Here is a 16,694-nt window from a genome sequence, read left to right on the forward strand (position 1 = left end):
TTTTCTTTCAACAGCGACTCAAAAGGAAGCTAAGAGACAAGCATCTGGACTGAATGTGTCACTTCTTTCTTTAGGTGAAGTGTGACCAGTATTGGCCCAGCAGAGGCACAGAAACTCACGGGCTGGTCCAGGTGACACTGCTGGATACTGTGGAGCTTGCCACATACTGTGTCCGGACGTTTGCACTTTATAAGGTTTGCTCTTTGTCTTTGTTCTCTTTCCCTGTTTCCTGTTTTTCCTATTATTTAAAGGAACTAAATCCCTAAAGCCTTTTTGCTTAAATCTTGGTCCCACTGGCAGCAGGGAAGAGTGAGGTCATTCTTGAATTTATCATCCAGCCCCCTTTCTCATGGACCAGTGTTTTATCAGTCACTATGAAACAAATTTGTGTTCTGAAGAAAGGTTCTCCAAAATGGAAGAACTAATTCTTCCTGTAAATAGACAGGAGCACTCTAGATCTTTGCAGCCAGATGGCAGAGTGCTTCTCATGTGACAGGCTTACCTGCCTGAGCAAATACTGATCATTTAGGGATAACTCAGGGCTTGGGCCTCCAGGTAATGTGTCTTCAAAGGCTATATCCTAAGAGGCTATATCCTAGGAGGGAAGGATTGAGACAGCATATTTTAGCTGTACTCATCAGTAGCTGCTAAGGTTAGAAAGCAGCGTCTGAACAAGTGTTCCTGTGTCACAGAATGGTTCGAGTGAGAAGAGAGAAGTGAGACAATTCCAGTTCACCGCCTGGCCTGATCACGGTGTTCCAGAGCACCCCACACCTTTCCTAGCTTTCTTACGAAGAGTCAAAACCTGCAATCCTCCTGATGCAGGGCCAATGGTTGTACACTGCAGGTAAGGACCATCGAGAACATTTCGCTTATTTTCAGCCAAAAGGACGAAGGGAGGAAAAAAAGAAAAAAAGTTCAATGTGTCTTCTTGAACAAGGGGATTGAATTAAAGCATGGAAGTTTATAAGACAAGAAAGATACATTATGAGCCTACTTATATCATAAATTAATAGAACAATTTAGGCTACATATTGTAGTGTAATAGCCCTCAAAATGGGACCCTTGGCCAAAAGTGCAGAATGAAACCTATAAAACTGACCTGCCTGTCTACCTGACAAAGGTTACTGTTAAACAATAGCCTGGAGAATTCCTGAATGGATACCATGTCACCTGATAGAAGCCCGTAATAAAACAAACTTGTATTAGTGACTGACACCTTATCATTTTGAAACTCCTTCATGTGTTACAATGAAATAGAGAAGCTGCATTATTTGAGTGGAGCATTAGTAGCTAGGTATAATGCTCTACTCAACCCATGGCTTGTTACCTGGTTCTAGCTCTGTCACACACAGGAGAGGGGCCTCTAAGGACTGGATATCTCTTGTCATTCTCTACGTGATTATGAAACATAAAATCATTTTTATTTGTTTGAACAAATGGTTTTATGTAAGGAAAGCCAAGTCTGCTTGTTACTTTCAGAGGATACTCTGTGCTTTTGTAGTATAAACCATTTTATAAGCCTCAATCAGCTAATGTAGCTGGTTACGTTGTAGCCCAGTTGGAACAAGCTAAACTTGATTATAAAGATCACGTGGGAAGTACACAAAACATTTTCAGATGGAGAAGCAGGAAGTCAGCCTCAAAAGAGAAATGCGGTTCTTATAGGCCTGTGCCAGTAAGAAGCACATCACACACCCATAGCACTCACATAGAAAAAAGAGAGAGAGAGAGAGAGAGAGAGAGAGAGAGAGAGAGAGAGAGAGAGAGAGAGAGAGAGAAAGGAAGAGTTATCGCAAAATAATGACAAATTCAGGGAAAGTATTTTGGAAGTTTTTATTAAACAATTGTATTGTGATTTCTATTATATTAAAATGCCATCTGAGGGCTGGCCAGTTGGTTCTGTGGGTAGATGCAATTGCCATCCACATTGAATTTAATCCACATAAATGTAGATGGAAAGAACTGGACCTCAAGGTTGTCTTCTGAGCTCCACCTGCCCATTATGGCTTATGCACACCCCTCTCAAAATACTGATAAATGCTTCTTTTGTTTAGGGAAATACTACATTCCCCCCCCCCTAAATTTATGTTGCTATTTCTGTAAGTTAATGATATAAGAAAATGGATGGCAAAGTTTGGGGAAGAGTAATGACTGAGAGAAGAGACGGAACATTTTGTATGACGATGCCGTGAACAGCAAGTTAACTCATTTGAATAAACATTCTCTTTTTACTTAAATCGAAACCCAGGAAGTTTATTTCGAAAGCACTGAAGACTATATAGAAAGACACAGTTATGAAGTCACCCAGTGGAACTATTCACCATGATCGTGTGTTCTTGAATGCCTAAGTTTCTCTTATAATATGCTCAGATATATTTTTCTATATAGTGAAGAAACAGTGATAACTCAGACTACCTCCAATAAACTTATCAAATAGAACCAGGAAGAGTGGTGGAGAAGCCAAAATATTCTGGTTCAGTTAGTAATGGATGGGCTGGAAGTAAGGGGGAAAAAGTCATAGAGTAAAGAGAAATTATAGCAATTTTTAGAAAAGAATTACCATGCTAGGCTACTTAAACATTTTCAAAGTCAAAAAGGGAGTGAGAAGAGAAGGGGAACAGAGCGAATATGAATGTCTGATGCCCTACCTGCAGGAAGAAGACGAGGTACGAGATAGAGGTAGCTGTCCTTCAGAAGGAGTGCCACTGTCCTTAGAGAAAAGCTGCTCATTACTCCCCAGCTTTACACTTTGGCGAAATTTATTGAATTTCTCTTTACCACTGTTTATTTATAAATATTGCAACACTATTCACAGCATTAAGAATCTTATGATGATGGAATGTCATGTGATGAAATGATTCAAAAGTGTAAGAAAATGTTAAATTATCAACATGTTAACATGAGTGCACATATAAAACTCTAGATATTTCAAGAAGAGCTGAACTATTACTGCAATGACATCATCTTATAATCAGTTGTTAACATATGTCCAACATATCTAAATAGTTAACAGGCTACTTTTCAAATATCTTTAATATTTTCTACCATTGTGACTTTACTGGATTTTTTTCCTAGTAATAGAGACTATTTTAATGGCCCAAATTAGAGAATATGATTTATAGCATGCAATCTCTGCTTATGGAAGCTTGAAAAGCTTTTAACTTTCAAAATGATTCTGTTAAGGGCATATGGAAATTCACACTGGAGTTTTAAGTGCCTTAAAGATGAAGTCTGAACTTTGTATCTTTACTTTCATGTCCCCATATAAAGAAAGCTGGTTTCAGGTGGTTGTCTGACATAAAAGTAATTTTTAAAATTCTGAGCATATTCTATAAATTCTATGTTCATGTATAAAAAGACTATAAGAATGTTTTATATTTGGTTCTTGCAAGAAATAATTAAGTTGAGATGAAACTGTAATTTCATTGAATCAATTGTAAAACTTTGAACCATGATACTCTCTAGTTATATATTTTGATAACAAGAAAGAATATTTTCTTCATAGGAGAGATATATTTATTATATACTATATATAATCATTATACATTTATATATATAGAGAGAATGACAATATAAATATATAATATATGTAAAATGAATAAATACATAGGGAGATGGTTTGACTCCCTTCCTAAACTTGTCTTTTAAATGAAACTGTCTTAAGGTTAATCAAACAAACCTGCTGAAGATCATGTTAATCTTTCAGATTCTGAATTCAATCCAGATTCTAGATCTGAATAGATAAATCCAAGGTCAGATAAGCATTAGCAATGTCTTCGATATACAAATAGAACATTAAGCATGGACCTGTTTAAAAGTCACCTGATGAGTAGCACATTTGGTCAAGTGCTTGACTTATAAGCATGAAGAAATGCATTGACTTCCCATAACCCACTTGAATGTGTTGGACTTTGAGGCAGGCTGTTCTGTGAGGGCTTGGTAGTACAAACATGTACTTCCAGCAGGCAGAGTGCAGAGACAGGAGGATCTCTAGAGCCTGCTGGCCAGTCAGTCTTGCTTATTTAGTGAGCTCCCAGATAATGATAGGCCATGTCTCAAAGGAGACAAATAGGATTTCTAAGGATAACTTTGAATTTGTCCTTGGGACTCTACACACACATATGTATGTGTGTGTGTGTGTACATACATATATATATATATGTATATATATGTATATCTATATCTACATACACATGAGTACAAACACATATGCTTATGAAAGTGTACACATGTATGTACACATACATTTAAAAATGACACATTTTGTGTTGGAAAGAATTTTTAAAGCCAATCTTTATGTTAGTTTTCAACTTGGCATATAACAACGAAATCAAATGACTTAGGTCTTAATTACTGCATAACTGTCTATACTTAAAACTCACATGAAATTGAGGGAAATAGCCTTCTCATGGTCAAAAGTCTTGCAAATATCGCATATAAAATACCCTGTGGTCAAAAGATGCTACCAATGCTGTAAAAATTTGTTGTGAACATTTAAAACCACCCATTCTAGGCTCCATCCTTAGTCCTCATGTCCCATTCAAATCATTCCTCTGGGCAGAGGCCACATTCTTGCCAAATATGATAGTTCTGTAATGATTGCAATCTGAAAGAAGAGACTGGGATTTTCCATAAACCTGGAAATTTTGTTTTCACTTGTAAAATTATACCATCATCTCTAGATAAAAAGATGGATGGAATATATAAATTACGTGGGTTTTTTTTCCCTCAATCATTTTAAGGTGAGGGGAAACAATTATGCCATGTGCAATTTGGGATCCCAGTCCTTATTCTTAACATAAAAACTATTCCACATAAAACTCACATGTTTAAATGAATTAAGCCACAGAGTGATACAAAGCAAGATGTTGAGTCCTCAATATTGACTGTGTAAATTTTATAAGAGATTATAATTATGCCAAACGGCAGCAGTAGAAGGAATTGTTTCCTCACTCCCTCCTCTGCCAACCCCCGCCCCTCCTGACACACACAAAGTATAAAAGTGAAAGTGAAGAAAGCATTTGGAGTGGAGTAGTTCTCTAGTTGCCTGGTAAAGTCGAAATTCTTTTGGAAAACCACTATAGCCTAAAGCCATGAGGCCCGTGGCGTAAGATGCTGATTTCACAGTTGTGCATCAGGTCTGAATTATTACTGTCCCTGCAGTGGGACTAGAATTGTCATTTCCACTCCCTGTGCAGGTAGAGCAAGGGGCTCACTTTTATGTAAGAATATAGTTACCTGAAGATTGTTACCCCACCATCTATTTGATCTGATAGGTCAATATTATCACTATCCTGGCTCTGGAGTGGGACAAATTGAGAATTGGAAAGTTAAAAGATTTACTGATACTGGGTGCCCAACTGGAAGCAAAGTCTGGAAGAGAATCTATGTTTTCTCATTTTAAGTTTTTTGCTCTCTCTGGGCACCTTTAAGGGTTTTCTGTTCGGCAATAGTATTTCCTTCCAAGTATTATTTATATATTAAATGAGAGAGTACATGTAAATATATAAATTAGTCAGATACTTGCCACATAAAAACAAGTAAGGAAGGCATGGTGGTGTACTCACATAGCATAGGCAGGTAAATCTTGGACTTTGAGGCAAGCCTAGATTTTATAGTAAGTTCCAAGTCAGCCAGGGTTATACATTCTCAAAAAAGTCAAACAACAGCAACAAAAATATAGCTAAATGTTTACAATTACTGATGTTTTATAATTATATTATCTTACTACTATAGAATAGTGTCTATTGTTAATAGTATATATTTTCAGAAAATTAAGCAAGAGTTCTAAGCAATGTGTGATTAGAAACTGTATTTGAGAACATACATTCACCTTGATTGGCAAATACATAATACTTTACATATATAATAATAATTGTACTCTACTTTGAATTTCACCCAGAAGAATGGGTCGTGACTATAAGACAAGAAATCCCAACTCCAAAACTATTGACACATTAGATCACATGACTATTCTTGTTAAAGTCTTTCTATAGAGGTCAGGCAGCCAACAAACCCTTCACCTATGCCCACTAAGTGAGAATAGTACACCTCTCCCATTTTTGACTGTCAAAAGTTTCCTCCAATATTGCCAAATGTCCTCCGCCATGTAAAAATCACCTCTAGCTGAGAGACCACTATGATATTTATGGTCATTAATAAATTCCAAAACCTTTCATCTTCTACAAAATTTCCTTGGCAGGTATCCCTCTTCTAAATATTTGGAGAAGTCGTTATGAGATCTGCTTTAATAATTGCCTTTCAAAGCATAGTTAGAAGAAGACTCATTACTCGGCTCATCAACAGCTCTCTAGCACACAAAAAAAAGTTCTTGGCACAGGAAAAAAATCAAACGTTAAAGACAAAGATGTCCCACCATTAGTGAATTCAAAGAAACAGGCCACCTGCTCTTTACTGCCAGGAAAGAGTTCCAGAAATATTTTTGCACCATGGCAGAATTGCTGCAATAAATCTTCGGCCCCCCAAGGTGGCTTCTGTTAAGGTCCACGTTCTTTGTAGGTGATAAATGCTAGTCTGTTTTGCCAGGGCACCATTCTCACTGCTTTGTGTTCATGCTTTTTGTGACAGCCAGCATTTTGGTAGTTCAACACAGTAAGTCCAGGAGCGTGGTGTGTGGGGCATGGCTAAGAGACTTTCCCTTTTTCACTGTGAAGAAGAAGCCAATGATAACAGACATGATGAATGGAAGGGAAGATAATCATATTGTCAAACCCTACCTTAATCTCTGAGACTGTTTAAATCTCTCACCTCTGATAAGGGGAGAATATATTTCTACATAGTTCACTATTTTCAAATGACAGACTGTTGCTGTTTTTTTAAGAAATACTTGAACACTTTTCCTTCATATACTCTAAAATGTCCCTGTAAGCGGTTGGGATAGTCTCTTTTTGTCTCTCTTCCTAGCCTACTTTCTTGGCACCTTTCCCCCCTCCTTCCATATGCCCTTTGGTCTGTCAGGAAAGAGTCCATGGTTAAGTCTGTTCTCAGTGCACAGCAATGTCCATGCAGTTCATGATGCTTAGCATCAAAGCATAGAGATGATCTAGATGGGGTTGGTGAGCCAGGCTGACAACTGAGCCTTCCCACCATGGAGACTAGGACTAAAACCATGTGTAGAGTCCTTTTCAACTTCTGAAAGGAGATCTTGGGAAGTAGTTATTTTGAGAAACTGTTTTTCACTTTGCTTTTGTTTTGGTTTAGACTGGTTTTGACTATTGAATTATATTTTAAAAATTAGAACCATATTTTTGTTTCTGGTTCAGCTATGTGCCTTAGGACTTGGCAATCTTTCTGAACCAAACACATCCTTATCTGTTAAACACTGGTGCCCGCAGATACCAAGCAAAAGCTGGAGCAGACAGCCCCAGCGTGGGCCTCCCTGCTCTCAGGCTTCCTCAGTGTGCAGCACACACAGGCTTTCTGCTCCTCCCTCCAGAGCTCACTGCCCTTCATAGTCAGCGGGGACATCTAAGGTCTGGGTGGCGCCCTGCCTTTCGTTTTAGGAGTGAAGGCATCGGGATGGCTTGGCCAAGGCGTCTACTGTGATCCTCTGTTCAGGCAAGTTAGCCTCTGGCCAGATTCAAGCTGCAGAGAAACAGAAGCCAGCTCTGCCGGAGAAGCCATTTGCAATTGAGTTGATTGTACCTTTAAGCCCTAAGCTGTTGACCTTTATCTGCTGAGCTCCCAGGGCCCTTCTCTTCAGTCTGATCAATCTAAGGTAACATGGCTTTTCTTCATGGTTGGATGAGGTGAACAGCGTCCTAAGCCTACTCCAGAATACAAGCTGGCATGTGATATGGATGCAAAGGAAAACAATACTAAATCCTCCATTTAATTTTTTTCCTAACTACTGTCTGATCATTTTCCCAGACTTTTCACCTTGTGGGTGAAAAAAAAATGTATAGTCTTATCTTCTCTTGGCCTATTTGAAAAAGGGTTTCCTGTGTACGCTCTTGTAATTCAGAATTTACTGGGCTAATGGGCCTCTTCAGAAAAAACCCTTAGAAATGTGATGATTCATATTGAATCTAACATATGAATTCCCTACATGCTCTACATGTTTTATGTTTTGGGGGCAGGGGACTGTTTGCTTGTTTGCTGTAATTTACAGAAATGGAAAACAAAATGAGGCCCAGCAGATCTGATAGCATACCTGAAGACTGTCAGGCAAGTCTTAAAACTGCTAGGCCACTACATTTCCCAGCGCATTAAGGTCTTTTACATTTTTTTCTAGATTAATTTGATTAAAGAGTCCCTTGACTTCTTCCTAGATGCATTAAGAAAATAGCCAGAGAGCATACAGGTAATGAGAGCTGTTATGATCAGTTACAATAAGATGGTTGAAGTGTATAATTTGGATGCATTTATGCCAATTAAGTATCGCAGGTCTTCAAGTCCATGACTAACGGAAAGAAGAAGTAGTGGGTGGCCCAGCCTGGATGCTTCAGGCACCTGGGTGGTCAGGGCACCTTGTTGCCTTGCTGGATAAGGAAGGTTGCCAGAAGGAGCCGGGAAGGATGTGACAGACAAATGCATCCTGCTTTGTTAGCATCCCTAGGGCCATGATTGTGGAAACTGCTCCAGGCCATTCAAAATGACTGTGGATGTTATCTTGGCAGCCCTGCTTTGATGTGCAGTGACTGCCCTGTGTATCTTCCACTCCCACTGGAGTGCTAACACAGTTGTGCCATGGCCTGAGCATGAGTTTTTAGTGTCCATATGCCTGGGAGGCTCATTAGCCACAATTTCCTCATCCTAGGATCCAGCCAAGTGCAACAGATGCTGTTGTTACCTCCTCTATTGAATAAAGTTGGGAGGGAAGAGAGAAGGAAATTTGTCAATAGTATTTTCCATTGGAACCAAAATAAGCACCATGTGTGTGTGGTATATCATCCAATAGGATGTCATGTGCCAAATCCTCATTTTGTGTTACACAAAAACAGATAATAATCTGCCCCTGTATTTTTAACATTATGAAAACGAGGGTTTTTTTCCATTTTATTATAGATATGTTACAGTTGTAGGCATTTAATCATCATAGTTTGGATTTCTGTTATTTTTTTGTTCTTGCAAATTCTTTGATTCTAAACATGTCACCTTCTGAAGTCACTTTTATTTCCCTCACAAACTTGCAGTACCAAATCTAGCTGTGTGAAACCCCGAAGGTATTCACTGAAATAAACAAATGTTTAGCAAGTAGTTTTAAGCCCTTTGCCTTAATAAGTAGCATTAACAAATAGCAATGTGTTGACAAAGTACAGTCTCAGCATGCAATTCTGTTTGTTGAAATTAATGAAATGACTTCAAAGTCAGTATAGATGCTTTCAGAAGTCGAGAACCCTGAGTGTGTACATAGATTCTGTGCTGAAGAGCAACCAACTAAAGATGAATTAAACAAAAAAATGCTTCTTTTGGGACACAGAAGCTACCTGGGGGAGGGGTGTCTCATCACTACTAAATGACTGGTACTCCCTGTATCTGTCAGTTACCGAGGCAATGACATGAATGGTTTCGCCCCCTGCCATTTTCTCCTTAGCCTGCTTGAATGCATTGGGAGCTTGCCTTCCAGGACTGGAACAGAAGATCAACAGCCTCCTAATCATATCCCCTAGCACACCAAAGCAAGTTCCTTTGTCACCTTAGGAAATATGTTAAACTGCAGAAGGAAAGATCTTTTCATCTCCTGTGGAACCCTTGCCTGACTGGGCACTTGGGGTTTTTTTTGTTTATTTTTTTTTTCCATTCAGACTCATACTCTGAAGAGCTCTAATTGGGAGAGATGTGAGGAAGGAGGCCTTGCACTCTAGTTCTTCTCATTTTATTTGTTATTTGTTTTTGTCATGCTGTGTATCCAAGCCAGGGCCACATCCATATAAGACCAGCACTCTCTGCCTTGTCTTGACAACTCAGTTAAGTCCCCATAATTCTCTGTAATTTTGTGGTTCTCTAATCATAAAGAACAGGGGTAAAGGGCCAAACATCTTTATGTTCCCAGGGGAAAACTTATTTTAAGATTTAGCCCATCTCTGATATAAATACCAGTTTTTGTGTTTTCAGGTTACATAATCTTATAATAAAGTTCAGGCTGAATAATCATGAGTATAAGGAATGAGTACACAAAGCACATGTAGCCTTGATTGGTTATAAATTGCAGCAAGAGTCAGGAGTGTTACATTTTGGTATGTCTAGAATAGACCTATAACTCCACATATAGGCTGACTCACATGGTCAGGGACCTTAAGGAAAATCAAACTATTCCATGAGAAGTTCATGTACACTAAAGCATTTCTAAATGTAAAGTGATAAAAAGCTCTTGGATCTAAAAGCTGTAATTTTCAGTGCCCTAATAAAAATACCATTGTTTCATGATTTCTATGATTTGATTTTCAGGATATAATTGCATACATAAACTAATAAGATATTAGACTCTCTATACATACACGGCATGACCTCGTTAGGTTTCTCACCTGAGCTTCTCTGTTGCCTTAGGGAAATAGCAGTCTAGTATTTGCCAGTGGCACGTTCCCCACAAGGAAATCTAGATAAATATATTACTTTAATTTATTTTCTACTTTGACGATCAGGGTGGTTGTGAACTTTCATTTTATGGGAGCCTTGAATAAGAAATTTTTGTTTTGCCGAAGAAAACAGCATCCACCTGCCCTTGAATTCCTAAGGCGTCAGTTATTCCATCCATCTTAAAAACCCACCTTCTCAATCCTCACCTAACTCTGCCTCTAATCAATTGAGCAGGGAATATTGCTCAGCCTAGAGCCACAAACACTCCTTTTGTCTGAAAACTCAGACCCAATAATGTTCTAAACCACAGACATTTTTTATAACCTGTGTTTAACATTTCTCTTTTGTGTGTCTGAAAATGATTGACCTGGTTTCAGACTATTTTCTTATGTGCTACAGCCTGAAATACACTTGTTATCTTGGTTCAATTAAACTCAAACTTATTGGTTTGTGAAGTACAATAGTTAAAGCTCCCAGCTTAGCAAAACCTTTCCAGAATTCAGTAAGAAGCTCCTACGATGCACTCCAGCTATAAGCCATGGATGTGAGTACGTTCATTCTTAACGTTTATATTTCCTGAAGGCTTAGAATAAACATGTATAAAAATCTGAGGTGATGATTGTACATGGAAGTCATTTTCAGAATAAATTCCCCATGGCATACAAATGTAGGAATGTCTGCCAGTTTCCCAAAGATACTGTGATGTATTTTTGAAGGTTTCTGCCTGCCTCTGCACAGGCAGCTGCGTCAAGTAGCACAATGGAATTCTCGCCTACACTCTAGGTCCAGGTAAAACTTCACCACTTTTCAATCTGGCCATGATACAAGAAGTTTCCATCCTTCCTGAACCACTAGTAAATCCAACCATAACTTCATTACTACCACTTTGCTGGTGGAGACCCTATATTTAGAGAGAGATGTTTTACTACCCTGGTGTAGACATTTTCAAGTGGATTTCAATTTCAAATTGAGAGACTATGAGTCCCCCATGCATGTACTTCCCAGTTTCAATTACCAACATTTCCTGCAGTGCTTGCTAAATGGCAATTCATTTTCTATTTTTTAAAGAAGCTCATTATATAATTGCCATTCACCATTTGGGATTTTAATATCCTGAACAGCCTTATCTTGGGTAAGTGTCCTCTTTCCATGTCCATGTTTAGGATAAATTAGACCACGCATTACTAACTTGTCAACTCCAGGTGGGATGCATTTAAGTTAGATCGTCTATACCTGTGTAATCTGATACTTACACTACTTTGGCAAGATGAAGCTGAAAGATATGTTTAAAAATAATCTCACTGTATTGAAACCACCTCCATCTTTGGAGAGCTTATACCTAAAACCATCCTTGGCAACACTTTAGCTAGCAAGCACTCTTTTTTTTTTAATTCAGCTCTTTTATTTTTAAGTTAACTGTTACATTTGTGTGGTCAGTTATGGCAGCGCCCACCATTCCCTGTTACCTAACATCCTATATTTTGCACTACCCTGCTAAAATGTCTACTTTTAATCTGTGAAAGAGGAGCTGTATCAGGAATGGCTTGCTACTTGATTTGAAAGAAGGAAAGACAAAAGGTGTTAAATTTTCCAATCGGAACTTTGACTATTTCCCAACCACTCATTAGCATATATAATCCGATCAGTAATTTTTATACCTTTTCTGGCTTTTACGAGAACTGGAGGAAAACCTATGGAGAAATACAATAAAAAACAAAATAACAAAAACAAAGACAGTATAAGAGAACAACTCACTCCAGCATTTAGAACACTTCATTAATATATGTACACATTCTGAGTTCTTAATAACAGTGATTGGATACATGCAATTTCTATAGTTGAATAGATATATGTAAAATAAGTGATTTCATTACAGTAAGATTTCTGGATTCTATAAAACAATGGTTTATTTTATGAACCCCCAAGAATGCCATTCTAATATGTAGTCAATCATGAAACAATATTTTCATCATTGGAATTCTTTGGCTTATATCAAATAAGACCATAGGAACTAGAGAGTGTAATTGGAAAAAATTAGTTGGCAATTTCTAAATAAGTCTGGTTTTCAATATGATCAGTCTTTATTAAAACTAATGTGTATGGAGTTCCAAGCTTCATAGTTGGACATGAAATTATGTGGCATGCCCTCCAAAGGAAATAGACTAGAAAAGTAGAAGTAATCAGAAGAATTCTTGCTTCGTGAGCCAAGAGTGGGTCAGATAGAGATAACACAGATTAAAATAGATCACCCTTTAAAATCTATACAATTAACAGGAACTTCAAATATATATATTAGATTTATCATCTTTTACATTTACAACTGAAAGCTTATGGGGAATATAAGTTAGAATCAACCACAAACTTAATGCATTTGAAGCAACTTAAGTTTAGAGTCCTTCTACAACTTTATCAATATTTTTCACTTTTTCCAGTTTTTTTCACCTTCATCTAATTCAACCTACTTTTGGGAGGGATAATAGGACACATATTAATATATTACAAAGCACTTGACTTAGCTTTTAAAGGAACAAAATCACTTTCCTTCATATATATGGCTTCTCTAGTCATTAAATAGTTCAACTGTGTAATTAAAGTATCTGATTCCTATGGAGTAAGTGCTTTGATAGTACAAAAGAGGACACTCTAAGAAACTGACTGCATGCCTTGAGCTGTAGTATAGTAAGCCAAGGGACCTGGAGGAAAGGGAGTGATTGGGTTAGTTATTAAACTCTATGTATGAGATTCATTGACGTATACGAAGCCTTGGGCACATGGAAATGAATGAAAGGCTAACCAAACAGTAAACACTACGTGAGCACAATCAAAACCCAACCCAAGCAGAGCTTTGCTTTTATTCCAGTCTCCATCAGTTCACCTTTCCTTCTTTTCATTGTTTTCCCATCTACAAGAAGTTCTAGTTTCACAAAAATGTCTGTTTCTTGACATGTCAGGGCCAGCTACAGATCGTAGAACATGGATTGTAAGAGTTAATGATTCCGTAAATTAGGCTGGAGCCTAAAATACTGCATTTTGAACAAATTTCCCAAAAGACCCTGGTATCAGGGTTCATGTTTAGAAACATTACATGAAATCATGTCTAAGTTCCCCTCCAAATGCAAAGTCTGCCTCAAGTTTATGTTATATTTTTCCCTTTGGAATGACAGAAGCCATTAAATAAAATAGAATATTGATTCTTAAATATCATTAATATAAGCCATGAAGTGATAGAAATATTGATCCGCTTAGCCTCTGTGTCAACTAGTTTAACAAACTAAATTCTTTAGTCTTCAGTCCTTGGGCAAAGGAGAGTAAGAAGATGCGCATTTACCAAGGATCTGTTGTGTGAGAACATTTGCCATAGCGCCCTTCTGTAGCAAGGCTCAAGCGAAGCATCTCGTTTCCTTGGGGAAAAAGCAGAAGGAAAGAAGTCAAGGTGGCACATCATTGCATGGCTAGCAGGAGGACGGCACAGGTCACCAGTGTGAAGTCCACTCTATGGAAAGATAAAATCTGCCATGCTAACTCTCAGAAAATGGGTGTGCCATATTAGAGACTGTTTGCCCTGCCGTCTGTGTGTATACACACACACACACACACACACACACACACACACACACACACACACACACACACATATATATATATATATATATATATATATGTATGTATGTATATGCACCATTCTCTTAGTCAGTCTCCTTGCTATTTTAAACCCTTACAGCTTAAAAAAAAAAAAAAGTGAATCTTCCAGAAAGGGGGAGTAGAGATGTTTCTGTTCATAATGAACTTCTGTGGAGAGACATGAGTCCCAGAAGCCATGTGAAAAAAAGTAGATGTGGCGGCATAATGTTTGCAATCCCAGAAATGGGGGAGGTGGAGACAGTTGGATCCCTGAAGCTCTCTGTCCAGCCAGCCTGGAGTTTCTGTCAGTTCCTCATGCATGTACACACACACACACAATAATGTTTTTTTTAAGTGTAGAACTGATTTTTTAAGTGATTTTAATTTCATAGGCAAAACCTGACTTTCCCCCCTTAAGTGTCACTTATAGCCATTAAAGTTATATAATGTGACAGGGCATATGATGAATGGTAGTATAGTAGGATCATAATCCAACACACTTGCAGGAGCCAACCTATGCTAGGATTTTAAAGGGTATAGGTATGCATCAGTATTGTTCTTTTTAATGTTAAGTAATATTTAGAACAGAGAAGGTGCTATAGGCTCTTACCCAAATTTTGTGGATACCAATTTACTTAGGATACTTTATATTCATTATGTTAAGCTCTGCAAATGAGGAGTCTTGGGTTTGCATTCTAATTAGGGTCATGTCTGGAATCAGTGTCAGTGCATGTTGGCATTGGGAATCCCTTCACACACACACACACACACACACACACACACACACACACACACACACACACACACACTTTCTGTATGGGCAATAAGCAGTAAGTATTTTGTGATTCCCAGTATCTGAGATGGATCTGTTTGCCAATAGAAGTTATTTATGTCCTCAGAGATAAAAGCACCATGTAGTGTCTCTGGTATTGAGGGAAAATACATTTTTCTTAATAGATTCCCTATTAAGGAGTGCTGGCTCCTGTTTAGTCAGATGGCTCCTCCATGCCCAGCAGGTTATGGAGGGAGAAATGTAGAGAAGGAAAGGAGAATTCAGTGAACCATTGATTGTTCTTCTCCAATGCAGTGTGTTTGCTGTTCATAGGTTACGATTATTCCAACCCCATAGTTTACCTCTATAAGAAGGGTTCCAGTCCACTAATAAAGTCAGCGTCAAGTCCCCCAAATTGGCATAGACTCCATTGGCAAGGCTAGAGAAGGCATTGGAGGGAATAGAATGAACAATGTCAAGCTGCTCACACATCTCTTGAGGAGCCTCTTAAATGGGATTCACTTTGAAGGGTCTCCTACAAGGAAAATGCTCTCTTTAGGAAATACTGTACGCTTTCCAAAAATGTTATGGAAAACAGCCCATCTCCAGCCGTGATAAAGGGCAAGGAAAAGAACTGGTGAATGCTCAGAAATTCTACCCTCCAGGGAAGGACTCTTGGAGAAAATGGTCCTGTCACATGTTGGAAAATGTCACCGTTGTGTCAATTATAGAAGACATTTCAGATGCTACATAGCATATCATTTATGTCAGAGATGTCATTGAGTTAATCTATCAATAGAATAAATGCCCTGCTGATTACTCAAATATAGTAATTTATAAGTTGTTCTAATAAAAGGACAATTTTTCGGATGCTGTCACTCATCATTGATATATTTCAGTGCTTGTGAATATTTCCATGTAATTATGTTTAATGCTCTAAACTATCAGTGCTGTAATTTCCTGTGACCTGTTACAGCTAGATGCATTACTTGATCAGGGCTCTCAATGGAGCATTTTGTGCACACATATTTAGTTAATTGGTAATTTTTTTCCTGCCTGTGTTTATGTGAAATATACTCTATAAGGGAAGGAAATCAGCCTACATGCAGCTGAGATTGGTAGAGAGCAATTAGGTTCTATCAGAACAAACAGCTGTCAATAATGACTTCAGAATAAAATTACCAGCAAAGAAAAGAACCCAGACATCTGCAAGATATGTAGAAATATTTTTGTATCCTATTAGCTGAGATCTGGACAGGGCTATCACTGAGTTTCACCAGCTGTACCTGCTATTTTATTTCAAAATACTCTCAGACTAAGAGAAAACTGAAACTCATTGCATAAACTCAATAGCATTAAAAAACTGTTGGCTTCCTTTGAACAGTGTGTATTTTGATTTCTTGTAATCAGCATGAAGACTTTCTATTTCAAACATTTTGCTGTTGCTCCCGGCCATAATATGAGACTTAAAAATAGTTCTGTTATCTTTGTTTTGTGTCTTTCCAATCTGAATTCTATTGCTTGGCTATTTTTCTTTCTGTGTTTGGAAAAAATATGTTTTGGTCTCATTACACGGTTTCTGATTTGCTTGCCTCTGGAGTTGTTTCTGGCAAAGGAAACTTGCAAGGTGGGCCTTCTGGCATTGGCGTTTGGTTATAAACTAAGTCTATGTACTTGCAGGCATCTGGAGATGGTAACATAGTTGATGCTTAGACAAAAGCAATTTATTTTTATAAAGCCAGCCTTTACAGTCTCTTAT

The 16,694-nt window shown here is 38.0% G+C and overlaps 1 protein-coding gene across 45 annotated transcripts in view; it reads left to right on the top strand.

Annotated features, from left to right (window-relative positions):
* Ptprd (protein tyrosine phosphatase receptor type D) overlaps positions 1-16,694 on the top strand; it is a 379,195-nt gene that overhangs the window by 338,173 nt on the left and 24,328 nt on the right. For all 45 annotated transcript variants that reach the window (XM_032902504.1, XM_032902511.1, XM_032902475.1 and 42 more), the window contains 2 exons: positions 75-194; positions 693-847. In XM_032902504.1, the coding sequence (XP_032758395.1) occupies positions 75-194; positions 693-847 (275 nt within the window). The remainder of the gene's footprint in view (positions 1-74; positions 195-692; positions 848-16,694) is intronic.

Source organism: Rattus rattus, chromosome 1, assembly GCF_011064425.1.
Source record: "Rattus rattus isolate New Zealand chromosome 1, Rrattus_CSIRO_v1, whole genome shotgun sequence".
Taxonomy (NCBI): Eukaryota; Metazoa; Chordata; class Mammalia; order Rodentia; family Muridae; genus Rattus; species Rattus rattus.